General features: G+C 51.1%; 1 protein-coding gene and 2 long non-coding RNA genes across 3 annotated transcripts; 1 reads left to right on the top strand and 2 right to left on the bottom strand.

Annotated features, from left to right (window-relative positions):
- Positions 1–16327: 16327 nt before the first annotated feature.
- Positions 16328–19420, bottom strand: LOC145535354 (uncharacterized). Its single transcript, XR_014075383.1, has 2 exons — positions 18373–19420; positions 16328–18269 (listed from the first exon to the last, which is right to left on the bottom strand). It is a non-coding gene; the product is annotated as an uncharacterized LOC145535354 (long non-coding RNA).
- On the top strand, positions 19402–26632 carry PPIF (peptidylprolyl isomerase F). Its single transcript, XM_081563748.1, has 6 exons — positions 19402–19636; positions 20905–20935; positions 21371–21459; positions 23215–23311; positions 23840–23915; positions 25733–26632. Exons 1-6 carry the CDS (start codon positions 19442–19444, stop codon positions 25866–25868), a joined length of 624 nt encoding a protein of 207 aa, XP_081419874.1. The 5' UTR covers positions 19402–19441; the 3' UTR covers positions 25869–26632.
- On the bottom strand, positions 22982–25231 carry LOC145535343 (uncharacterized). The gene is made up of 2 exons (XR_014075379.1): positions 24828–25231; positions 22982–23968 (listed from the first exon to the last, which is right to left on the bottom strand). It is a non-coding gene; the product is annotated as an uncharacterized LOC145535343 (long non-coding RNA).
- Positions 26633–26650: the final 18 nt, after the last annotated feature.

Raw genomic sequence — 26650 nt, 5'->3', positions numbered from 1 at the left:
ATTTCTTCTGCTCTTTCTCCTCCTTTTCGCCCTCACTCTCTCCTTTGTAGGTTTCTCCTGAGAACACTCCCTCAGTTAACCATGGAAATCTGAAGGCCCATCTCAGGCTCTGCTCCTAGGGAGCCAGACTAAGACAGTGGGTGCAGGAAGGGGCCTGGGAGGCAGCCTCTGGGAATAGGATGCTGGAGGCGGTCACTGACCAGATGTGAAAGAGGTCCCACCACTGGTGCCAGTTGTGGGCAGGGGGCAGCTGTGTATCTGCTACCCCCATCATCTTCACCTGTGGCACACTGGGATGGCACATGGGTGTGCAGGTTGTGCCAGCTGGTGCAATGTCTCTTGCATTTGACGGGTAGGTGGAAAGAATAACTATTAAGACTATGGAACTGAATGGCTACTGCAAAGTGTCACTGATTCATTGAAGAAAGGAAAGAATAGTCTCAGATCTCTCTATCAGCCATTCAAAACAAAGTGTAAGAGTCCACAGAAACCTGTTGGCAAGAAGCACTGAAATTATTCTCTGCAGCTGGGGGCCAGACAGAGTGAGATGAGGCAAGCACTTCATTGTTAGAGCAGCAGAATCTCAGAAAGGCCATCTAGGCCGTTCTCCTGCACCAAAGTCAGGTCCCTGATAGGGAAGAAGTAACATCCCTCAACACATTAAATGAGGATGGTGCTCCAATGCCTCCCCCTCGGCAGTTATTTATTGCTACCTGGAGGATCTCTTATAACCAGCTGGCAGACTAGGAAGATTCCTAAGCATGGTTCACAGATGAGGCCACTTGATACGTGGGTGCAAATCCCGTGTGGGCAGAGCCTGCACTGCAGCCCCTCTTAAGGGGCCGAAAGACTACAGTGAGAGAGCATTCTTCTAATGGGCAGAGGTTCGGGCAGTGCGCCTGGTCCTCTTTTCTGCATGGAGAGAGGTCACTAAGGAAAAGATGTACAAGTGCTCGTAGGCAGGGGCAAATGCCTTAGCTCACTGGTCTGGAGACTGGACCTCACCGCTACCTTTGATAATTGCCGCTTCTGCTTTGAAACTCCCTTGTCTTGGATTCCATGACAATCCCCTCTTCCTGGTCTTCAGTGCACCTGAAGTGTCCTGACCATGCACTGAAAAGAGTAATAATGAACTGGAACAGGCAAGAATGGCCTATCTGAGATGGGAGGACCAGTAAAGAGGCATGTGGTTAGACCTGTGAGACTGGGGGAAATGTGAGGATCCACAGAGCACATTTTAACAGATGCCAGGGAGCGTCCAGTACAGAAGAGGCACCAAACAACCAAGCAAGTAGGGTGACTCAGCCAGTAGATCAGCCAGAATCTGTCCTCATCCCTTGCTCTCCATCTAGTGTTTTGCACAATATGGGTTTCCAGCAAGTGTCATGGAGAACAGAGTGTCAAGGAGATAGAGATCAAGTTACGTATGAGCCCAACAGCTGGGGCTTCCTGTCATCAGGGCTTATCTAGCTACTGCCACGGCTGAAAGTCCAACCTGTCAGCCATGAAGACCAAAGCTGAGCCCCTGATGCAATAACATTCCACAAGGAGATCAACAAGCCACCTGGTTCAAGTTTACTACATAGGACCCCTTCCATCAGGGGGAGGGGGGTGACTCAACTTGACTCAAACTGATACATATTCTGGGTAAGGGGTTGCCTCTCTGTCCTATAGGGCCTGAGGCCAGCACCCTTATCTGAGGATTCGTGCTTAGTCGCTCAGCAGTGTCCGACTCTTTGTGACCACATAGACGTTAGCTCGCCAGGCTCCTCTGTCCATTGGATTCTCCAGGCAAGAATACTGGAGTAGGTTTCCATTCCCTTCTCTAGGGAATCTTCCCAATCCAGGGATCGAACCCAGGTCTCCTGCATTGCAGGCAGATTCTTTAACATCTGAACCACCAGGGAAGCCCTATCTGAGGGCTCACAGAGTATCTAGTCCACTGATGTGGGTTCTCATACAAGATCATTGCAGACTAGAGGTCTGAGTTACAGAAAAGATGGTGTGGCCATGACTCCACGATCCTAGGTTCTGCACCATGCAGAGGCTGCGGACCTGAGAGATGGTAGAACGGCTTCATCAAGATGCAGCTGAGGTATCAGATTGGAGATTACACCCTGTGAGGGTGGATGCTATCCTTTGGTTACATCCCAAACCAGTGACAACTCTTGTCTGTCAATAGGCAGACAAGATCAGCTTATGGGAAACAGGTGGATCTGAACAGTGCAAGGACTATAGGAGACACTGCTGTTTTCTGCCCACATCCTTCTGCAGGGCCAAAGCCCAAAGCTACCGTGAGTGTGGGCTCTCAGCCCACAGCCCCCTTTTCTCTAGAGAATGGCCCTGAGGTGTCAAGAACTGTCTTATCTGGGAACTTATACCCCATAGGGGCAGCCCACAGCAATGGCTAGTACAGAGTCTAAAATGCTGGCCCTCTGCCTTAAGGAAGGTGTCATGTGGTATAGTTTATGCTCCAAAGCCTTTGCTCTGTGATCAGGCCAACACTAGTCTCTCCCTGCTCTACCCTTCCCAGTCTTACAGGTTGTTCTGAATAGCAATCCCTCAATAAATCAATATCACATGGATCTCGATCTCAGGCCCTGCTTCTGAAGAACTCCACCTAACACAGCAGGTTTCAGTTCTCTGGATGTTGCTCTTGTGCCCTTTGGTCTAGTCTGCAATTTCTCCATCCCTCTCATGATCTTAACAACCAAGTTTTGATGACTTGACTTCCTAAATCTCTCTCTCTCTCTCTGTCTAAACATTTTGGCTGCACTGTCTTTGTTGCTGCGTGTGGGCTTTCCCTAGTTGCAGCGAGTAAGGGCTGCTCTCTAGTTGCCATGCAGGACTTCTCACTGCGGTAGTTTCTCTTGTTGCCGAGCGTGGGCTCTAGGGCACTCGGGCTTCAGTAGTTGTGGCGCACAGGTAATCACAGTGCACAGGTAATCATGGCATGTGGAATCCCTGTTCCCTGACCAGTGCTCGAACCCATGTCCTCTGCACTGGCAGGCAGATTCCAAACCACTGGACCACCAGGGAAGCCCCCTAAATAGCTCTTTAATCTGATGTCTTCTCTGCATCCTTGATGTTTTACCATAATTTAAGACATATATAAGTACCTACATCATAGTCGCAATTTTGCCTCTTGGCCCACAAAACATAAAGAATATATTATCTGTCCCTTTAGGAAAAAGTTTGAAGACTTCTGGTTTACACTGTAGGGCCCAGGCACCTGGATACATTGATTTATAAACTCAGAAGATGTACACGGAGAAAGATTCCCTCCAAAGGATGTCAGAGTGTTGTTAAGGGAAAAAACTGTGGGAGGCCTGACATGACAAAGGGGTGTGTGTGTATGTCTGTCCTCAAACAGAGATGTCTCCCCATCAGTTCTGTGATCTAGGAGGAGACCCAGGAATTAAACTGAAGTGATTTGGACCGGATGCCCTTCATTGTCATTGTCAAGTTAACAGAAGATGTGTTGCTATGCAGTTCATAGCAGGAAGGAGTGGGAACTCTCTAAGCATTCAAGAACATTAAGGTTACTGTCCTGAAAAAGGTCAAGTTATATAAGATGGAGAAACATGGATATTTCTTATAGAGCTGGGAGTCCTCAGCCATCATGAAGAAGTCCATCTCTCTGAGGCCACAGTCTGGAAAGACCACAGGGAGGGAGCACACAGAAAGTGAGGGATGCCCCCAGAGCCCCAGCTGTCTCCAGTCCTGCCTGTCTGAGTCTTTCAGCCTGAGCACCAGACGTGAGAGTGGGGAAGACTTCAAGATAAGCCCAGCCTAGCCAGTATCTGGCCCAGAACACTCCAAGGGAGGACTGTCAGCAGCGGCTGGGTCCAGTCAGCTCCCAGGTCCATGAGCCGAATCAGCGATTGTTACTGATTGAAGCTGCTGCTTCAGGCTAGTTTGTCATGCAACCATAGGTCACCAGACCATCAGCGTGAAGCAAATTCACATATGCCATGCACGATGCGCTGGATTGGTGGTTATGTTAGAAGAGCCCAAGCTCAAGGCATGGAGGGATAGAGAGAAACCCTCGCCATCCTCCCCTTGTGTCACTCCCGGGGCCAGTCCTCACAGGACCGCTGGGCTCCATCATATGGTGAGGACTAGGGCCCCGGTGTTCTCATGGCTGTGGGGAAAGATGAGGTGTCACAAGAGAAAGGGGAAGAGAGAGAGAGAGGATATGGAGAAAGAGGCAGAGGGTGTATGTGGGCAGCTTTTCAGAGGCCGGGGGGGGTTACCCCTCTGATACATGAGGACACCACTAATGCCAGGAAGGGCACAGAGCCTGATCCCTACCCTCAACATCCTGAGACTTTGAAACGATGACTTGCCCCCCTTTAGCCCCTTCACAGCTGCTCCACACCAGGGGAAATGTGAGGGGCTGCAGCTAGGGGCCAAGGGTGCAGAGGAGGCAGCTTCACCCTCATCGTGGCCTCTGAGCTGCCCCCTAGTGTTGTGCAGCGGAGAAACAGGAGTATGTCCTGTGAACCTCTTTCCTCCAGGTACCAGAGGTGGCTGGAAAGAGACCTCCAGTCCCACAGCTTGGTGCCCAAAGAGGGAAGAGTCCCAGGAAGCACTGGGTGATGGATGTGATGGGAGCTGCCTCGCCTTGTGGTGCAGCAGGAGAAAGAGGAACAGGGACACAACCCCAGGCAGGTGATTCCCCAGCCCTCAGGGCCCTGACCCTGGCAGGCAAGGAGAAATGAGCTAAAAAGACCCAAGGATGAGGATTCCAGCGAGGCCTCAGATACCCTGAACTGCCTGCTGAAGACCCAGCTCCGCTCTGCTGCCGCCAGAGCAGACCTGAATGAACAAGAGCGAGCAGGAACCACATGTCTCCGAGGCTTCGGAAGCAATGTCATCATGAAAAGGACACCTGAGTATTAACCAGTCATTGAGGAGGTGTGTTCGCAGCGCTGCTCCTATGGCTGCCCTTGTAAACTGTACTCCCCGAGGAGAGGATGCCCAGAGGACAACTGCATGCTCAGGTGTTTGTGACTCACCTGAGCCAGGCCCAGGGCAATGAAGGAGGCTCAGGAGACACATGGCTGTCTTACGGTAGTCCTGCCACGTGCTGCCCCAGCCTGAGACATGCCCACCACACCAGCCTTGGGGGCAATGGTCCTGGCTGGGCCTGGAATCACTTCCTGGTTTGGGGGACATCCATCCTCAGGCTTCAGAGCTGACCAGGACACAAGGAACCTGCCCAGGGCAGAGAGAGAGAGAGAGAGGAGAACACGGCTTCTTGTCAAAGTCCCACAGCTGTGTGACCTCAAACATTCATCCATTCTCCTCTCAGGGCCTCAGTGACCCATCTGGGCAGTGGGCATCCTACCTTCTCATCTCATCACAACTCCTGCCTTGCTCAAAAAGGGTAGTGACCAGGTAGATGGGAGCACGGCTAAGCAAGGGCTTTATAAGATGTGGAGGGAGGTGCCCGTGGAGGAAGCAGCAGCCTTGCTCTGATGCCCAGCAGAGTCAGTCCTGTGCCTTGACCCCACAGAGTCCTCAAGTTTGTGGGGGTGGCAGTCCTACCATCAACTTGTGAAAGTCCAGAGGGGTTAGTGTCAAAATAAAATACAGCAGAGGCCGGCAGGGCAGGGGCTGGGGTATGAGGCTTCACATTTACTAAGTGCTCAGTTGATACTGTTCATGAGACAGTCACGCAATCTCTGTGAGGGATGTTGTCTGTTTTGTTTGCTGGTGTATCCACAGTACCTAGACTACAGCCTGGTATACAGCGGGAGCCTAATAATTACTTGATGAATAAATGAATGAATGAACAAACAAATGAGCAATCAGAAGAAAGGTGAGAGAAGGCTATCAGGTGAGCTGGACCATAAAGAATGAATCAGAATGAGGTGGAACAAGGATTAGGAAGAAGACAAGTATGTCCACAGGCTCAGAGGCATGACGGGAGATGGGGCATCTGGAAATGGCAGAATTTCCACTGCATCTGGGGAAGAGCAAGAGGATGTGGGTGAATCTGGGTCTGAGAATCTGGGTCTTTACCTTGGGACACTGGGGCACTGCAGGGGATGGCTAGCTAATTAAATGTGGTGGGTTTTGTAAACAGCTTTATGGAGATACAATTCACAGACCACACAATTCACCCATTTAAAGTGTGCAGTTCGTGGCTTTTAGTGTATCCACAGAGTTGTGAATCACCATAATCGATTTTAGAACATTTTCATTACCCCCAAAAGATAACCCATGCCCATTAGTTATCATCCCTCAGCCCTCCCATCCCCTCAGCCCTAGGTAAGCTTTAATTCACTTTCTGTCTCCATAGATTTGCCAGTTCTGGATGTTTCATTTAACAAGAATACAATCTGTGGTCATTTGTGACTGGCTCCTTTCAGTTGATATAATGTTTTCAAGGTTCATTCGTGTTGCAGCAGATTTTTGTTCTTGTTGTCATTGAAAAATAATATTCCATTGCATGGATTTACCACTTTTTTATCCATTCATTAGTTGATGTATATTCGGGTTGTTAAGATGTGGCTTTTAAAAAGATCTTCTGATGGCTAAAATTAACAAGACTAACCACATCAAATGCTGGAATGGTTATGACTTGACCAGAACACTCATATATTACTGGTGGGAGCTTGTAATGATATAAGCACTTTGGAAAAGCAATTTCGCACAAAGATACACACACACACACACACACACACACACACACTATATATATATATATATATATATATATATATCCCAGCAATTCATCTTGTAGGCTACACTGTTTCCAGTTGTTTTGTTTTTTGTTTTTTTTACTATTATGAAGAATTCTACAAGTTTTGGTGTGGACAAAAACTGGAAAGAGCCTAGCTGTTCATCAACAGGAGAATGGATAAGCAAATTGAGTTATGTTCAAAAATGGAAACTTCTCCAACTAGTCCAAAAGATGGATGAGGGTGGGGACTCCAATGGTGGTCCAGTGGTTAAGAATCTGCCTTCCAATGCAGGGGAAGGGAACTGAGATCCCCCAAGACACAGGGCAACTAAGCCCCATGCAGAGCAATGAAAGATCCACACACCACAACGAAGACCCCACATGCTGCAACTAAGACCGATGCAGTCAAATAAATAAATGAATAGGATGAGGTAAAGCATTATGTTGTATAAAAGAAGCCAGATGTAAAGGAATATGTTGTGTATAATTACTATGAAATTCCATTGTATGTGAAATTCAAGAACTTGCAAAACTCATCAGAACACAGATTGTTTTGGGTGCGGGGTGGCTGATTGAAAGGAAGTACAAGGGAATGTCCCAGGATGATGGAAACATTCTATACCCTGATTGGGGTGTTGGTTGCATAAAGATAAACATTTGTCAAAACTCTTCAGACTCTACTCTTCAGATCTGTACGTCTTATTGAAGGTAAATTACACTCGAATAAAGTTGGAGGTGGGGTGGGACGCATCTCCTGGAAGCATTGAAGAAGTCTGACCGAGGGGCTCAGGCTGGAGCACAGGGAGAGGCATCCTCCAGTCTCTAAGCTGGGGCAGGAGTGGCAGAATGGGCACAAGGGATGCTAAAGAGGTGGAGAGGGCACTCCTGATTGACAGGAGGTGGGCAGTGGGGAGGAGGTGAGTGTGACTCGTGGGTCCCTTTCTCTGCACCTCCGGTACTTTAGTCATCAGCCTGTTCCCACTCCATCCCTTGGACTTCCAGCTGTCACCTGTGTCACCATCTTGTGATGCTCCATGACTTCATGGGAGAAGAAGCCCAGATAAGTTGGGCTCTGTGAGATCAGCGGAGTGGGGCCCTGGGGCTTTCCAGATGTGCTTGCTATGCTGTAGGGAGGAGACTACAGGCTGGGTAGGCCACCTCAACTCATGGGTGGTTTGGGGCACCCAGAGAGCCATTAGAACTTCCAGTAAAAGCCACCTGGGAGGTGTAGCCCAACCTCCCTGTGTAACCAAGGAGAGAACCACGGTCTGAGAGGGCAGAGGAGGAGCTCAAGGCCTGCTTTTCTCCCACCTCCTCCCACGCGACTCTGACCTCAGCTGGGTGGGCAGTTGCTGGTACAGTGGCCAACACAGACCCTTCCCTCCCAGAGAGGGTGGATGGGAAGCTAATGAGGGGTTACCCTTCCCTTCAGAACATGGCACAGGAGGGCAGGGAAGCATAAAAGCTCAGCCAGCTCCCTCTGTAGGCCTCAGCAGATGAAGCACACGGTGGCCCGGGGTGGAGCTGGCAGGAAAGTCCCTGTCGTGTGTCACTCTGTCATCATACACCCCACCCTTGAACTTCCTTTAAGCCCATTCTCTCCCTGTCATCGGCCTCAGCAAGGACTCAATCACTTGTCAAAAAGTTCCTCTGAGATGCTTTACACTGAGTGCCAAGAACTGAGCATCTCTGAAGGGCCATGATGGGGCTCCCTCTTGGCTTCTCCCTTTCCCCACGTCCACTGAATTATTGGTGCACTGAATTATTCCTGAACAAAGGAAACTTGGATACATTTTTTAAACTTGGATACATGTTTTATTGAGATACAGAAAATGTGTTAGTTGCTCAGTCATGTCCAACTGTTTGCGACCCCACGGACTGTAACCTGCCAGGCTCCTCTGTCCATGAAATTCTCCAGGAAAGAATACTGGAGTAGATAGCCATTCTCTTCTCCAGGGTATCTTCCCAACCCAAGGATTGAAGCTGGATCTCCTGCATTGCAGGCAGGTTCTTTACCATCTGAGTTACCAGGGAAGCCCATTATTGAGGTATACCATAATAATATAATGACTGCATATGTTATCAGTGTAGAGTTCGATGAATTGTACACACATAGCCACCACCCAGATCAAGACATAGAACATTTCCAGAATTCCAAAAGGCTCCTTGTTCCACATTCCCACTCATCTGACCCCAAGAGTAACTGCTGATTTCTCTGACTTTAGATGAGTTTTTCCTTGTCTTGTACTTCCTAAAGATGGAATCATCCAGTAGACATTCTGGCTCTTTTTTCTCTTTTTTGCTCAATATGTCTATGAGATTCACCCATGAAGTGTTATATATCAGTGGTTGGCTCTTTTTTATTGGTGGGTAGTACTCCATTGTATCGATGTACCACAATGTGTGTGTGTATCTATTTTACTGTTAATAGGCATTGGGATTGTTTTGAGTTTGGGGCTCTTATGAATGTTCAAATAAAGTATTTGTACAGATGGACATTCTCATTTCTCTTGAATATATACCTAGAAGTGGAATTTCTCTTGAGTCGTAGGTTAGCATATTTTTAACTTCAGTAGATAATTGCCAAACAGTTTCCTGAAATGATTGTACCCATTTACATTCCCACTAACAATGCATGAAAGTTCCAGCTACGCCACATTCCCACCCTTTTAATTCTAGCTATCCAAATGGCTGTATAATGCTATCTCACTAGGGCTTTAAAACATTTCAGTTCAGTTCAGTCACTTACTCGTGTCCGACTCTCTGCAACCCCATGGACTGCAGCACACCAGGCTTCCCTGTCGATCACCAACTCCCAGAGTTTACTCAAACTCATGTCCATTGAGTTGGTGATGCCATCCAACCATCTCATCCTCTGTCATCCCCTTCTCCTCCCGCCTTCAATTATTCCCAGCATCAGGATCTTTTCAAGTGAGTCAATTCTTCGCATCAGGTGGCCAAAGTATTGGAGTTTCAGCTTCAACATCAGTCCTTCCAATGAATATTCAGGACTGATTTCCTTTATGATGGACTGGTTGGAACATTTGCTTTCCCTTAATGACTTATGATAAGCCTTTTCATATGCTTATGGGTTATGTGGATACCCTTTTTTTGTGTGAAATGCCTATTCAAGTCTTTTGACCATTGTTTATTGGCTTGTTTGCCTTTTTGCATTGATTTATAGGAGTTCTTAATGTTACTGGATATGAACTTTTGTCAGATGTATGCATTGTGAATATCTTCTCCCAGTTCATGGCTTCACTTCTTTACCTCCTTTTGAATTCCATCTTTTATATTTTTCTTCCAGTTTTATTGAGATGTAAGAGACATAGAGCACAGTGTAAGTTCAAGGTGTACAGCGTAATGATGTGACTTACCTACATCATGAAATGATGACCAGAGTAAGTTTAGTGAATGTCCATCATCTCTTATAGATATGGCTTCACTTCCTTATTGCATTTTCTTAATGATGTTTCTTGTTGAACAGAAGTTCCTAATGTTAGTGAAGTCTAAGCTATCCATCTTTTCTCTTATGTTTAGTGCTTTTTACATCCGCTAAGAAATCGTTGAGAAGCCCAAGTTTTCTGCTGGTAAGGGTCATGCAACTTCCATTCTGGCCTCTTCCCAGGGCAGGATTCAGACAGTTATTACCCCACCCTGTCTGTGAAGTCAACTGTTTATCAGTTTGCCCACTCACCTATCCATCCACCCACCCACTCACTCCCCTATCCATCCATCTATCCATCCATTGATCTTGCCCATATTTATTGCCATCACCATGAGCTGAGTGATGACAGGTAGTTACAGGATGGGATAGTGATGGAGTTAGAGATGAACAAGACCCCCAAGGAGCTTATGACCTGGTAGAAAAAATACAACCCACATGAAGTCCTTGACAGGTTTCTATTTATCCTCCTACTGTCCTAAAATCTGTGGCTTTCATTCATTCCTTTCTGAAACTCCCATTTATTTGTCTTTGTTCTGTGACCTCTTCTAATATCTAACCTCTTCTAATATCTGTAGATAGTCCTGTTCCTACAAATATGAGCTACAAATAGCAAAGGTGATTCTCACCTCTCACATTTTTAGGTACTTGGCCTTTATTGATAAGGCCTGAGATGGTCAACAGCCCTGGCCCACCATTGGCTTAAATCCTGCTTGTGACCAGCTTGTACTCAGAGAAGTGGCCCCCTGTTGGGGGGCGGGGGTGGCCAGAAGGAGACACCTTCACCAGGGCTGACTAGCCAGCATGGATATTTGAAGGCTGGCCCTGTGGGACCAGCAGGTGGCCCAACCTGGCAGCAGAGAGTTAGGCAGTGGACAAGCGGGAGTTCAACTATCTGATGGAGCTGACCAAGAAGGAAACAGGGGCTGGGGCTGGGGGTACAAGCTGTCATGTAGAAGGGTGGTCTCCTTCCTGGCTGAAAGGGGTGGATTCCAGCTCTCTGCTGCTGTTCTCGAGTTGCGCTGGGGCCTTGGGCCAGTAGTGAGGAGGATGGAGAAATTGCACCCCTCCTGGGGGGCCTTCATCTAACCTCTAGCCACTAACTTGGCAAATATATCTCATCTCCCCAGGCCAAGCATCTGACTGCCTCCTTCCCCGACCTCTTTCTGGGGAAGTGGCTCAAAACCAACAAAAACAATGAAGAGCCTGTTGGCCTTGGCCCCAACCAGCCGGGCCTTGGTCACTCCTCTGTGATCTGACCGCCCAGAATCCTTGCAGGCCTGGCTGCCATCCTGACTGCATAGCACCTGCCCTCCCAATGACACTGGCCTTTTGTCGAAGGAGATGGCTTGTGGGGACAGCCCTGGGGAGAGGAACAGCTGAGCAGACCAGGCTGGCGCCATGTGGGACAGGGGGGCCTCGGCAAACAAGGCAACCTAGAGAGTGGCCTGTGGGGCTGGGGAAGGATCAGGCAGTAAGTAGCAGTCCAACCACAGTGCCTGATGAGACTGAAACAGGAATCGAGCATGGGAGGGTGAGCAGCCCCTGAGCCTTGGCCATAGGACCCTCCCCAGACACACACTTGCCGCCATGCAGACTCCTCTCTCTCCCTCCCCCACCTCTCTGCTGAGCCCAGCCCTCACGGTGACTCTACCAGGTCTGGCTCAGAGGTGACTGGACCAGCCTCTCTGATCCCTCAATAGGCAGAGAGAGCCCAAGGGTGGCACTTCTGTTCATTGTTTGCTCAGAGCTTACGGGTGACAGATACCCCCTGAAGTCAGCCCCTTGTGGACTCTATGGTGGGGATGATTGAGAGGCAGATCCAGGCTGAAAAGAAAGTCATTTCCACCCTCTCTTTGTGCCAGGCATGGTGCCAAGGGCTTGACCTGCAGCATCTCATCAGACCTCACAACAACCTTCAGAGGGTCAGACTCAACTTGTAATAGGGTTCAGTTCAGTTCAGTTCAGTCGCTCAGTCGTGTCTGACTCTTTGCGACCCCATGAATCGCAGCACGCCAGGCCTCTCTGTCCATCACCAACTCCCAGAGTTTACCCAAACTCATGCCCATCGAGTCGTTGATGCCATCCAGCCATCTCACATCCTCTGTTGTCCCCTTTTCCTCCTGCCCCCAATCCTTCCCAGCATCAGGGTCTTTTCCAATGAGTCAAGTCTTCACATGAGGTGGCCAAACATCCCCATAAACACATATTAAGTTGAAAATCATAAGTCAAAAATGCATTTAATACACATAACCTACCAAGCATCATAGCTTAACCTAGCCTACCTTAAACATAAGCAGATCACTTACATTGGACTACAGTTGAGGAAAATCATCTAACACTAAACCTATTTTATAATAAAGTGTCAAATTGCTCATGTACTTTCTTTCTTTTTTTTTGACCATGCCACGTGACTTGTGGGATCTTAGTTCCCCAACCAGGGATTGAACCTAGGCCAGGGACAGCCCTGTGATACTGACATGCAGTCTTAGGAACACAGCCTAAGAGCCAATCAATTTTCCAAGCTCATCTAATATCTGAAATCTTTGTTATATAAGTTGAGGCCTCTTCCAGTCTGACTGGTATCTGCTGACCTTTGTACTAAAATTCAGGGACAATGGAGATTAATCCTGGGATTAGGCCAAGTCAAGTCAAATACAGGCTTAGCCACTTAATGTGAGGAAGACCCTGTAACATCGGACAGCTTATATAACCTCTGTTAGTTTTGGAGACCTCCAAAGAGGAGCTCTTTATAACTGCTTTATAAAGATCAGTTAACTCTAGTACCTGTTCTTAAGGGCTGTGGAGGGTTAAGAAGTAATATAAGGCATTCCTTGGCAGTCCAGTGGTTAGGACTCCATGCTCTCCCTGTCAAAGGCCCAGGTTCAACCCCTGGTCAAGGAACTAAGATCCCACAAGCCACATGGCGCAGCCAAAATAGGAAGAAAGAATGTAAATTCCTACCATGTGCAATTATATTGAGTGTGCAGTAAATGATAACTATTCTTACTGTTATCAAGCATCTAAGACTATAGTGCTTGTTTTAATTGGAAGAAAAAAACAACACTTGCCATCATTGGTGGGCAATCTTGATTATGTAGAGGAAATATTGATTCGAAGGGAATTTATTCAACTGGAAGAGGAAGAGATATAAATGTTAGTAAGTAGAGACTGAGGGTGAAGCCAATAGATTCAAGAAAATCACACAGGTCAACAGGAGAAACAAACAAACCAAAAGAGGGAATGGGGATGCAGAATTGCAGGCTCTTTGCCTCCTGGCAGCCACAGGGCAGAGCCCAGAGCTCAGATGAGGTCGACCCAAGCAGCCCCTTAGTCTTGGCAGAGGCTCAAGTCCCACTTTTAGGAAACGTGGTAATGAGGCACTGTCCTTAGGATAAGGATACCAACCAGGGCTGGTCAACACAGGTGGGAGTGGGTGTGCATGATGGCTGACCTGAGCTTGCTTGGGAAGCTCTTGAGTTCTGCTGAGGGCTTCTTTTCCTGTTGACTCTGCGTGAATAACTGTATACTGTATGTTTATATATCACTCACCTGTGCAAGCGGATGCCATCTCCAGCAGGGCTGAAACAAATAGTAGATTCTCTAGGGCAAGAAGACCCAGGCAGAGGGGGGACAATGCAAGCTTCGGAGTCAGCCAGACCTGGGAAAATCCTGCTCAGCCACCTGGTATCTGTGCGGCCTTGGGTAAGTCACTGGCTTGGAACTGTCCTCATCCTGTGTGGACAGGAGCCTCTCCCTTGTGGAGTTATCACAAGGATAGATGGGATTGCAGATCAAAACCGCCAAGCACAGTGTCAAGCTAGCCGGAGGAAAGGCTGCATGAAAGGGATGACATCTGGTATGATCCACCTAAGAGGTGCCACTTGGAGCCCACCAGCTCCTGAAGGAAGACACACAGCCAAGGGGAATGGGGAAGAATTCCAGTCTCCACTTGACACCAGAGTGACCTTGGAAAAATCACTTACCCTCTCTGGACACCCATTCCTTCATCTGTAAACAGAGTTAATCCCCCAGTTAGCAGGTTCCTCCTGAGGATGCGGTGATGTCTACAAAGTGCTTAGTGCAAAGCCTAGCACCAAGTTATTAAGAAGTACTGTCCTTTCCCTGAGGCCACTGGAATGCCATGGCTAATGCCTAGCTCAGGCCCTCTTGCCAAGTGCTTCCTCCCACCTTTCCCTCTCTCTCAGGCTCCACGTATTCTCCTTCAGAGGAATGAGACAATAGCAGCCCAGCCCACATCATCACCAAGTCCCATCAGGCCATCTCTCAGGGTCACCAACTGGGCCCGAAGTCTCTGCCAAGAGTGGCTGAAGACAATAGCCTGCTGAGATGGCAGGTCAGCGTGGAGCTGTGTGTGGAGCGATGAGATAGGAGCTGGTTTAAAGGGCCCTGACTACAGGTATTATCTATCTATTAGTTATCTGTGCTGCATGACACGTGACCCAACACTGAGAGGCTTAAAGCAACAAGCATCTATTGTCTCAGGGTTCCTGTGGGTCAGATGTCTGGGCATGGTTTAGCTTGGTCTCCTGGCTCAAGGTCTCTCAGAAGGTGGTAGTCAAGGCGCCAGCTGGGCGGCAGTCACCCCAAGGCTCTACGGGACCTGCAGGATCCAATTCCAAGCTGGCTCACATGGCTGCTGGCTGCCTGCAGAAGATGCATGTCCAAGTCTCTCCTGTAGTTGCTAGCCAGTTTGGGTTCCTCACCATCGGGGCCTCCACGGGCTGCCTGAGTGTGTTAACAGGACAGCTGCTGAGGAGAGATGGAGAGAGCGAGCCCAAGGCAGAAAGCACAGTCACCTTGTCACCTAATCTTGGAAGAGGCACCCCATCACTTTTGCTGTATTCTGTTCACTAGGAAGAAGTTGTTATGTCCAGCCCACATCCAAGATGGGGGCAATGCCAGGCTGTGACTAACTGGGGCATCACTAGGGACCATCTTAGAGACCACCTGACTCACTGGGGGTGGGATCAGGCAAAGATGACATCATAACTTTGTATTTGTTTATTTACTTGGCTGCCCTGGTCTTACCTGCAGCATGTGAGATCTAGTTCCCTGGCCAGGGATTGAACCCAGGCCCCCTGCATTGGAAGCATGGAGTCTTAGCCACAGAACTGTTTTATAGAGCAAAAAGAGCCCAAACTCAGTGACCCTGGCTCAAGGGCTGGCTCCTCGGCATAGCCTTAGGCTGCCTGCCACTGTGCTACTTACAGCTCCGGTTTCCTCCTCTACCAGGTGAGATAACATTCCAGCCCAGCTGACCTCACAAGTTGTGTTGTGGATCAAAAGACACACGGTCTTATGAATATACTTAAGGAAGCCTCCAAATATTACACACCAGTTGGTGTGACGATGGCGTTATTATATTATTAAAGGGAGTCTTGGGTCAGCAGTAGTAAAAATCTACCCATAAAAAAATCCATCTATCAGGGACTTCCCTGGTGGTCCAGTGGCTAAGACTCCACACTCCCAATACAGGGGCCTGGGTTTGATCCCTGGTTGAAGAACTAGATCCCACATGCTCTGACCAACACCCAGCAAAACCAAATAAAAATAATAAATATATATATTTTAAATCCACCCATAAAAAAATCCACTCACAGGAGTGCACCTTAGGGCACATATCCATAGGGCACAATATCATTCACTCGAAGTCATCCTTCCCACCTTGACAGAGTCCTCAGCTGGCCTAGGCCAGGCAGTGTGCATTTATTCATTCGTTCATTCACAGAGGCCCTCATGTTCAATGCTCTTCACCAGCTCCCTAATATGAACAATTCTGTGACGCAGACATTAGTAACCCCACAGACCACCTAGAAGAAACAGGAGGTATTCTCTAACTTGAGGGCAAAGCTCAGACCCTGCATTTAGTAGGAGCCCTGAAAACATGTCTGCTGAGTGAATCTGCAAAAAGAGCCTCAGCAAGTGTGAAGAGAGGGGTTTGACCACAGTCCCAGTACTTCGAGGCTGGGTGACCAGAGGCAAGTTCCTGTCCCTCTCTGAACTTCAGGTCTCTCATCTACACAGTAGAGATCAGAGCTTGCAAACTACTGGGTTAGAGGCCCCAGCTAGGGTGTAAATATGTTGTTTAGGGCTTACTCAGGGTTTAATTTTATTTTAAAATGAGTTGCCAATATTTAAGAGTCGAGAGATTTCCACAAAACCCAAAGTTTTCAGTTTTTATTGAAAAATGAGAAGATCTGACTACACAGGACCCATTGTACACATACAACAGTTGACTGGCTGGGGCAGGAGCTGCCTTTTAACTGTGCTGTTTGGACACAGAGCCGCCTCCACTTTCCCCCTGTAGCCTTGCCCAGCATGCTTCACCCTGGGGTGTCACTGCCTGGCCCCGACAGGTATCTGAGTTGCAACCCCAGACGTCAGCATGATCTGACTGCTCTTTGGCTCTGAGAGGCCTAAAGATGGCTTTACAGGATCCCTGAGTGATGAAAATCATTAACACCTTGGATAAGAAGCCACTTGGGCTGAGCAGAGAGAAACTGCTGTTTCTGAGGATGACACAGAGTCTATAAATAGCCTCAGAGCCAGGTGAGTGGTGACACCTGCCCCATCTCACCTGGGTGGGGACTGGGCATGTTTCAGTCCATGGCTCAGTCCAGGGACAGTCCCTTCTCCTGATGCCAAATGAGGTCAGCACAGGAAGAAATGATTTCACAGCTGAGCCTGTGGAGCAGGTGGAATTTTCTCTGGCTCAGGCAAGAGGCAGTGATGATGTTTGATTTTCCAAAGAGGATAGAAGGTGTAACTCAGTGGGGATGAAGTATTGCACCATCCATGGTTTCCCGGTGCTATTCAACAATGTGAGACCTCAACCTGGCCTTCAGGATTCTCTGTGACCACCATGCCTCATCCCCTGCCAGGCTTTCAGCTCATGGTTAATACTGGAGCCTTTCCTTGAAGGTGGCCTGACCTCTCCCAGTTCTGGGCTGGCCTTGGCTCATTCCCCCTCTGGAATCTCCTCTCTGCATCTTTTTGTCTCTGTCCCTCAAATGCAGTTGTCTCCAGGCTGACCCCAGACAGAAACAATCTTCCTTGTCCCCTGGGTTCCACAGCCCCCTGGCTAACTCCTTAGTTTCTCTCTTGCTATGTCGTCTGTCCAAGGTTGGTCTCTCTTGCCCTCCCCACTCTGTCCCAACTACCAGCTCCTTGATAATCACGACAAATGCAAACTGTGATTTCAGAGTCAGACTCCTTCCAGCTCTGTCCTTGGGCAATTCCCCCCCTAACACTTGGGGCCTCGCTTCCCCATCTATGCAATGGAACTGCTTCTCAGGCTGCAGTGAGGGCTAGGCAAGGGCTTTGGAAATTAAAGCAGTTACACAAATGAAGGCAGCATTTCCCTGGCATTGGGCTCTCATATTGCATTGAGACAGAGTCCCTCCAGGAGCCGGCTTGAGAGACAATAGGGGACTGAGAATACACTTGGTTAGCTGAGAGCTATATGAGCCCAGGGCCGGGAACTGACATGTAGGGTGATTCTTCTCTTCCTCTTTCGAATCTGTAGTATGTACTGATATAGGGGAGGATGTGAGAGATGTGCTGAGGGCCCACATAGGGCAGGGAGCAAGCCAGCTTCCTAAGCAAGCCTGTTCTACCTCAAGGTACAATCACAAAAATGGAGAAGCTATTCCTCAGGACAAAGTGAGGCCCTGTCCTGGACTGGGACCTGGGGAGCATCTAGGCTCCAGGATGCAGCTAGAGTATCACTGAGTGACCAGGCTCCTCCTGGGCCAGAAATAGAGGACTGTGGATTTCTAGCAAAGGGCCAAGCCAGCATTCCTATGCGGCTAGGACCCTCTGCTCTGCCCTCATGAATTGCCTCAGGTCAGCATTTTGCTACCTGACCTCTTCCCAGGGTCAATTCATGGTCTGGGGCAGGTCAGTCTAGAGTTTAAGCTCATCTGACTTCAAGGCCCAAATCCCACCCTCTTCTCTGGCCACTCAGAACTCTGAGCCCCTGCAGCTGAGGCCCACCACTATCTGAGCAAAGACCATCCGCGCTCTGTCCATCACTGATGCTCATGGCACAGCACTTAATAGCTGACCAAAACCTTTACTCTTGTTCCTTTTATTCTTGGAACAGACCTGGAAAACAAGCAGGGGAGAGATTAGAATCACACACTATTCTGCAGAGAGGTCTGGGAGGACTGGCACTGGCTGGCGGCAGGGGGCTTCAGCGTTCGCTGACCTCTGGGCAGTGCCTTCCTCTCTCCGAGCCTCAGTCATACATCTGGAGAATTGCAGGTGTTGACTCAGATGCGCTCTCAAGTCCCCTGCCTGTCGTTCATTTCCTGTGGGCCTCCCATGCCCATAGGCTTCTGGGAAGCCCACCTCAGCATGTGGGCTAGATTCCCCTTCACTGTGGTTCCTCGCTCTCAGTTCCCCTTCTCGTCCTGTCTTGCCTTCTCGCTTTTGCTTGGACTGGCCCCTGTGCTGTTACCTGCAGATGCAGTTTGAGGGGTGGGATTGGGGGCAGGAGGGGAGCTAGCAGCCATCTGTCCTGGTTGCTGGCATTCAGGACTACCAGTCTGTGGGGTCAGGGAGGCGGAGTCAGACTCAGTCCGGGTGGAGGGCTGGGGGTCTGGTAAGAGCATGACAGGCCCAGGCTGAGTCTGGAAGAGGGATGGTTTCTAGAAGCATCTGGAGACAAGCCCAGGCTTGGACAAGGAGGCCTGTGTTCACAATGGGAGGTGTCTGCCTGTCTCCTCCTGTCACCTCTCATTCTAATCCCGCCTCTCGTCTCCAACTTTTTTGACTGACTCTCAGTTGCCACAGTCTCTCTTGGACTGTCTGTCCATTTGCAGGGCCTATGGGGCAAGGGACAGCATATGCAAAAGCCTCAAAGGCAGACTTCTGTTATCTTTAAAGAAAAACATATGGAGGCTCCTATTTTGGAGTTAACCACGTTTTAGCATTTACCCCTTCTTTTCATCTATTGGGACCCTCACAAAACAGAACCGGCCTCCCTTGGCGAAGTCGCATCTGTCCCTCAGGTCTCCAGCCCTGGTTGGGGTGTGTTCAGAAGACTTCACGGCCCACCGCCCCACCAGCCGGGGTGCGCTGCCAGCTGGGGCCAGCAGGGGAAGCCCGCGAACAGGTCGGAGGAGGCGGGATGGAGGCGGGGCCGCGAGGCCGGCTGGGCCAATAAAGGCGGCGGTGCGCGGCAGCGGCTGACTCTGCCCCCTGGGCACCAGTGACCCTCCCTTCCGTCCTCTCCGTCTGCCGGTTGATCTCTCGCTCGGACCCGCGCGCCCACGATGCTGGCGCTCCGCTGCGGCCCCCGCCTGCTCGGCCTGCTCTCCGGCCCGCGCTCCGCGCACCTGCGCCTCCCCGCGGTCCGCGCTTGCAGCAGCGGCAGCGGCTCCCGCGGCCCGTCGTCTTCCTCCGGGAACCCGCTCGTGTACCTGGACGTGGGCGCTGACGGGCAGCCGCTCGGCCGCGTGGTGCTGGAGGTGAGACCACCGGGCCGGACCGCGCTGGACTGGGCGTGGGGGACGGTCCCGGAAGAGCCTTGGACCCCAGGCCAGCGCTGTGCCTGGCTCGCTGGGTGACCTTGCTTCCTGCCCCCCAGGCTCTGGGCCTCAGTTTCCCCATCTCTTAAGAAAGGGCATCGGACTGGTCTCGCCAGGCTTCTCCTTCGGATCTTTGGACTAGTGGAAGCGGGAGGGAAGGCGCGTGTGAAGGAGAAAGCTCAAGGTCAGATCGTAGGCTAGGAGGGTCCGCCGCGCTGGCCGGCCGCGGAGGGGCTCCGAGACTTCACCGGGTGGGCGCCTAGGCCCGAGCTTCCAGGTGGGTGTCAGGGGGCTCGGGGGTCCGGGCGGCAGGCCGGCGGGGAGCTCACGTGGTGGCCCTTGCAGAAGGCGGAGCCGGCCCCAGCCCCAGCCCCGCCCCCCCGCTATCGGGCTGTGAGGAGAGCTAAGGTGGTTTTGGGCCGCCTCCTCTCCCAGCAGTTCGGGCTGGCCTGGCCGCAGTCTCCAGCCACCAGACAGACCTGGCATAGACCTCTTGGCGTCAGGGCACTGTGCTCAGAGCTCTTCGCCCCAACTCCAACCCCAGCCACCCTCCCAAGGTGGGTGCCCCAGTGCCTGACCCAGCTCTTTGGGCCTTTTTGAAAAACAAAGTGAGAAACCTACATAGTCCAGAAAGGAACAGAGGGGAAGCTTGGGTGTAGCCTTCAAGCCCATTTTGAATAAAGGGGTCTCCCTTAAGCCTCGGTTTCCTTTTCTGGAAAATGGAGAGCACCCGTTTATTTCAAAGGTTCGGCACCAGGGTGGCTCTTGCAACTAGGAGGCAAGAGGCAGGCTTGGATGGGGCTCCAGCCTTTCCTTTCCCCCACCCTCCTGCCTCTCTCTGAGCCTCAGTTTCCCGCCTGCCCACTGGGGAGCTTGGACTGGCTCCCCCCGGGGGCCACCCTCTCCAGGCCCTGGGTCTCTGATGCTTTGGGCCCAGCTGAATCAGCTCTGCCAGTTCTGTTCCCAGAAGAAGGCCAGGGTGGTGTTGTCACCTCTTCTGACAGATTGGGAAATCGAGGCTGCCCCTCCCAGCCCGCAGTTCAGGAAGCAGCTGGCAGAAATGATTGCTTAGGTGGCCTCCCACGGAGGGTTGAGAATGACAGAATGACAGGAATGGTGCTTTCCCTGGCTCCTGGGCTATGTAGGGGGTTGGGTCCTTCCTTCACCTGCCTCTGGACTGAGCCTGTTTCCCTCTCCTTTCCCCACAGCTGAAGGCAGATGTCGTCCCAAAGACAGCAGGTAAGTCAGGGACCGGGGCCTTCTGATGCTGGGCCACATGGAAGAGAGAGGCGCCTGGCGAGGTGGATGGGATGGTGAGAGGGGTCGGGGCAGGAGACCTATGGCCAGATGGGAGTACACCACCACATGTGGCTCAGCTGCTGGGGACCTTGGAGCAGCCTCTGACCCTCTCTGAGCCTCCTGGTGGACGGTGGACTTGCTTGGTCTCCTTGCCCCACTGATCCGGTGCCACTCCTGCCACAGTGCTCAGATGCTGAAGTCAGGGCACAGGATGACTTGTCCCAGGTCACACAGTCAGCAGAGACCCCGGGGCAGGGGTCTTGCCACGTCCTGGGGGGTGGGTGGGTAGAGAGGGCACCGGCTGGAACCAGCTGTGGCCCTGCACTAAGGCCTGGCCCTGCTGATCTGCCTTTTCCTCCCTCCCCCTCCCCCCAGAGAACTTCAGAGCTCTGTGCACTGGTGAGAAGGGCTTCGGGTACAAAGGGTCTACCTTCCACAGAGTGATTCCATCCTTCATGTGCCAGGTATGGTGGGCCTCTTCCTGCCTCGACTTCTTCTTCTTCTGTAAGTGGCATAGTGACGGAGCCACCTTGGAGAATGTCATGGGGATTAGCCAGTCTGCTTGTGCCTGGAAAGTACTGGATGGAGGGCAGCTGTGGTCATTCGCTCAGCCTGTCCTCTCCCTCTGAGAGTCTGGAGCTTGTCCTGGCAGCTATAGTGCCTCCCCTGCCCCAGGAGTTAAGCAACAGGACAAGCGGCAGGACGGCCCTGCCTGGCAGGGCCAGGAGAGTGGAGCGGCAGGGGGAGAACAGCATCGGGGTGTGGATGTGCTGGAGGCTTTGGAGCAACAGCGTGTTCAGTCGCTGCCCACAGCCCCCAGTGTGTCCCACCGAGCACTTGGCATAGGAGACAAGGAGGAACGGGAGGAGGAGGGAAGCCAGGCACAGACAAGAACACACAGGTCCAGACTTGGAGCCTCTCTCCAGGGTAGGGCATCTTTCTCGGTTAAATGCGTTTGCTCTTCAGTCATGTGTTCTGCCTCTTTTCCGAAGCATTAGCTTAGCTGTGTTAGAAGTTTTGTGGGTAGGTGGGGCAGGCAAGAATTTCTGCCGGTGCCAGGGCCTGAGCCATGCTAAGGGTTGTCCTGTGTTAGGTCAGACCCTGCTAAGACAGGGGCTCATGTCTGAGGCCAGCAGGCCTATAGGCAGAAGCATGGCTGTCATGACCTCTTTGAAGTCCTTTCAGCTGGGATTTCTGCCCCCTAGTTCCCTCTGCCCTGACCTGGTGGGTGTCATCACATTATGGTGAGTGGCATGGGTTGGGGCTAGGCCTGCTGACGTGTTGAACACGAGGAATGCAGCGATTGGCAGGGGTTGTGGCTGTGGGACAGGCCTGGCCACAGCCCGTGGCTCTCAGCTGCAGAGGCCCGCAGCTCTGCCTGAGGCTGTAGACTGAGCAGAAGCCGAAGTGGATGTCCGAGCCGGGCTAGGGTCTTCCTCTCACCACAGCAGGCAAGGGCAGGGACTCCAAAGCTGGTGGGCTCTTGGAAGCATGGGATGGTGGCACCGGGAGGCCCAGTCCTCTCTGGGGACACCTTATTGGCATTCGTGAATGCTTCGGCAGGGCTGGTCAGGTCACCCCTCTCACCTGAGGAGGTCATCTCAGGAAAATAGCAATATGATGGGGACTGGGGGCTGGGGCTGGCAGACCCTGGGTTCTTCTGTCTGTGGCTCCTTGTGAAAGCCTCGGCAAGCCGGGAAGAAGACTGCCGGCCCTGGGTGGGCTCTGTCCTGGGCTGGGTGAAAGGGAGTTGCTGAGACAGGAAGGGGGGCTCAGTGGAGGGACCTGGCTCTGTGCCAGCTGCTGCTGCTCCCCACAGACCACACTGGGGAGCAGGGACTCCTGGCCTCCTCCTTGTTTACCTTCCAAGAGTTGTGGGTAGAAAATTCTAGGTCACTTAAGAAGCAGCTCATGATGGCCGAGAATTTTTAAGGATCATTTAAAATCTCACTCAGACAAAAATGAATCATTCAGAAACCAGGGTAGTTATTGGGGCAGAAAGTATTAAACCTTTATTTTGTTGTTGCTTATGCTCCTTAGCATGATATTAGCCCTTCTATCTTCTTCTGTAAGTGGCATAGTGACATTTTCTGACCCCTTTGCCTGAGGGCTCCCAGCTGGGTGGGCCCTGGGTGGGCTGGGGGCTGTGTCCTAGCATGGGAACAGCACCCCTCTGCCAGCTCTGGTGGCGACACTCAGCCAGCGCTCCGTGTTCACAGGCTGGTGACTTCACCAACCACAATGGCACGGGGGGAAAGTCCATCTATGGAAGCCGCTTTCCTGACGAGAACTTCAAACTGAAGCACGAGGGGCCGGGTGAGTACAGATGCCAGTCCCCACCTGGGCAGTGTGCCCTGAGCTGTGAGCCTGCCACTGCCACCCCAGCGGGCCTGGAGGCTGCAACCTGATGGCTCCATATCTAGGGACGCATCTTCAGTGTGATGGGTGGGCTTGCTGGATTGTCCCAGAGGTTTTTTCATCCTGAGCTGTCAGTTTCAAAAACAAACCTTTCTTTGACAACCTGGGCGAGAGAGCCATTAAGCAAAGCCCTAGCGTTTTATTACCTTTAGGACCCAAGGTGCGATGTGGAAAAAGCTAGATTTCAGGGCTGGAGGTCTTGCCCCTGCTCTACCACTGAGAGCTTCCAGGAGGCCCTTCCCTCCTGTGTCGGTCAAGGCGGACAGGCCCTGGGTGGCTGTGTGCTCTGGGCTTGGCTCTCCTCTTCTGAGCCCCAAGTATCTTCAGCCTCAAGCATCCTTCCTGTGGTTTGCGCCATCTGTTCTTGAATAACCCCCAGGTGAGATACCTCCCGGGGCAGGCTGGTCATCCTGCTTGTTTTTGCAGGTGTCCTGTCCATGGCCAACGCGGGCCCCAACACCAACGGCTCCCAGTTCTTCATTTGTACCATAAAGACAGACTGGTGAGTTGCTGGCTCCTGGTCCAGGCCCTCTGGGAAGCAGGGGTGGCCTTGAGCTGGAGGGGGAGGGCAGTTTGAGGCCAAACTCTCTGCTCTGGGGCAGTAGCCCTCACCCAGCTGAGTGTGTAAGAGGAGAAAGTTCCCAAAAGGATTGAGGAAGAATTTGGGTTATTTTGCAACTCTGTCTTTTATCAGGCTTCCCATTGTTGCTGTAGCTGGAATTTCTCAGTGTTCTGAGCATGCACATGCGTACACATAGGAAAGAATTCTTTACCAAATACATTGGGGAAATGCTGCAGAACTTATCAGGCCTCAGGATGGCCTGTGGCAGAAGCCTGCTCACTTGGTTTAACCTGCTGTTTCCCAGCTTATTTGACCTTGGGCTGCACCTTGGGAAATGCTGCGGCAGACAGCATTTGGATATCACATCGGATTTCTTTCAGGCATTAGTACCAGCCTGTGGCAGCCACCAGCGCCCCTGGAACCCTCTTTCCCATTGCCCTTGTCTTTTAGGGATATCTTCCCAGGTCAGTTTCCCACTACCTATCAGTTTTCTCTGCCTAGAGTCCCCTGTGTCCTCACCCTGAGGCATCTCAGTGGGGTGAGGGGACAAGAGCTGGCCTGGAGCTAAGACTTAATAAAGCCCATTTACAAGGACTTTAGGGAGACCCAGGTGGTGGTGGATACTAGTGGTCTGTAGCCTCTGAGCCAGAAGGGACACGGATGTCGGAGTGGGCAGGTTGTTGCTGGCCCTGCCTGCCCTCCGTCTGTGAAACCCCTGGTGGATCCCAAAGTGTAACCACTCTTGGTTGGTGGCCCTGAACTGAGCTGCCTTTTGGATTCTTGGGACTCTCTCAGACTGAGAGCTGCTTGGGACTTGCATAGGTTCACCATTCATATCACCTTGGCTCTCACCTCAGAATTCCTGACTGTTAAGATGGTTCCATAAGCGCCTTCCTTGGTGCTCCAGTGGTTAAGAATCCACCTTCTGATGCAGGGGGTACGGGTTTGGTCCCTGGTCAGGGAGCTCATATCCCACATGCCTTGTGTCCAAGAAAATAAACCAAAAACCCCAAACATAAATAAATCCCAGAAACAATATTGTAACAAATTCAATAAAGACTTAAAAAAATGGTCCACATCAAAAAAAAAAAAACTTAAAATGATTCCATTTGCTGCTGCTGCTGCTGCTGCTGCTGCTAAGTCGCTTCAGTCGTGTCCGACTCTGTGTGACCCCATAGACGGCAGCCCATCAGGCTCCGCCGTCCTTGGGATTCTCCAGGCAAGAATACTGGAGTGGGTTGCCATTTCCTTCTCCAGTGCGTGAAAGGGAAAAGTGAAAGTGAAGTCGCTCAGCCGTGTCCAACTCTTAGCGACCCCATGGACTGTAGCCTACCAGGCTCCTCCGTCCATGGGATTTTCCAGGCAAGAGTACTGGAGTGGGGTGCCATTGCCTTCTCCGTGATTCCATTTACACAGACTTATTTCTTCAGAGTAGTTCAATATCCCATCATCTCCCTGTGCAGGATGAGAATAATTCACTCTTTGTAGGCGAGGTTCCCAGGATTCAGGTTGAGTGGTCTGGGCCGAGCTCACACCAAGTAAGGCAGAACACAGCCTGGGAGGAAGCCATCCTCTTGTGTGTGCTGGGGGCTCAGCAAGTCTCCATACGGGACCGTGAGAGGTTGGGCCAGCTTTTCAGCCCGAGTTCCTTTCAGAACTGCTGTTTTCAGTAAATAGTTCCGTGACCGAGGGACTGTGACCCCGGGTGACACTGCAGCACTCTCGTCTCTGCTTACCTGGCTCACCTCTCCTCCCAGGCTCGATGGCAAACATGTTGTGTTTGGCCACGTGAAAGAGGGCATGGACGTCGTGAAGAAAATAGAATCTTTCGGCTCCAAGAGTGGGAAGACATCCAAGAAGATCGTCATCACAGACTGCGGCCAGTTGAGCTGACCCTGTGTGCTTCCAGGAGGCCTCTCAGGAATGTCAGACCCCACAGGACCCACCGGGCAGCTTCCCCAGTGCCCTCCCTTCCCCAGCGCCCCGTTTCTGGACACCCATTGTGGACACAGTCACTGCTCCTCGTAGGCATCGCCTGTGACCGCCCGGCTCGAGTTCACCTGTGCCTCGGGCACAGATGATGGGTTAGCTTTGAAGGCGGTTTCAGCCTTTTCTTTGACCACAGGGGAAAGCCAGTTGCTGTAAAGGGCTGTCATATCTGTTTAATATTGTCTTTCTGACCGGAATAATTTCACAAGACTCCCTGGAGCTGAAGCTGTGACACTAACTACTCCAGGCGTGGTGTGACCTGAGTTGGTGGCACAGGCCACAGACCTACAGAGCTTGGCCTTTGGAGCATACTCCAGGCCTTTGTGACGGTCCCACAGCCGAGGCCTTTTATCCCAGCCACTGTGAATCCCATTGGTTTGCTGCTCTTATATTTAGGGAGAGCCCGTGGGGGTGGAAGCAGCTGAACCAGGGGACAGACCCACTGCAAGCTGTGCCTTGTCAATGTGAATTCCCAAGTTGAAAACAGAAATAACCTATAAGTGCTATGTGCTCTGGAAGGAAGTCAAAGTGTATTTTCCTGGTGGGCTTTGATTTGTTTTTCCTGTGTGTTTAATAAATTAAATCTATTGATTATATACACAATATACTTTTGGAAAATTTCTTTACGTTCACCTTAAATGTGAAAATAAATCCTATTTTCTATAAAAGACTGTCTGGTGTCCATG

Source organism: Giraffa tippelskirchi, chromosome 2 (genome assembly GCF_054371585.1).
Source record: "Giraffa tippelskirchi isolate mGirTip1 chromosome 2, T2T-mGirTip1v1.2.pri, whole genome shotgun sequence".
NCBI lineage: Eukaryota > Metazoa > Chordata > Mammalia > Artiodactyla > Giraffidae > Giraffa > Giraffa tippelskirchi.
The sequence above is the reverse complement of the archived record's forward strand: the minus strand, read 5'-3'. Positions and strand labels throughout refer to the sequence as shown.

Coding starts and splice junctions, on each gene's coding strand:
- PPIF (XM_081563748.1), top strand. CDS start 19,442: ATGCTGGCGCTCCGCTGCGGCCCCCGCCTGCTCGGCCTGCTCTCCGGC. Junction 23,312..23,839: donor ACTGAAGCACGAGGGGCCGG/GTGAGTACAGAT, acceptor TTGTTTTTGCAG/GTGTCCTGTCCATGGCCAAC. Junction 23,916..25,732: donor TGTACCATAAAGACAGACTG/GTGAGTTGCTGG, acceptor CTCTCCTCCCAG/GCTCGATGGCAAACATGTTG.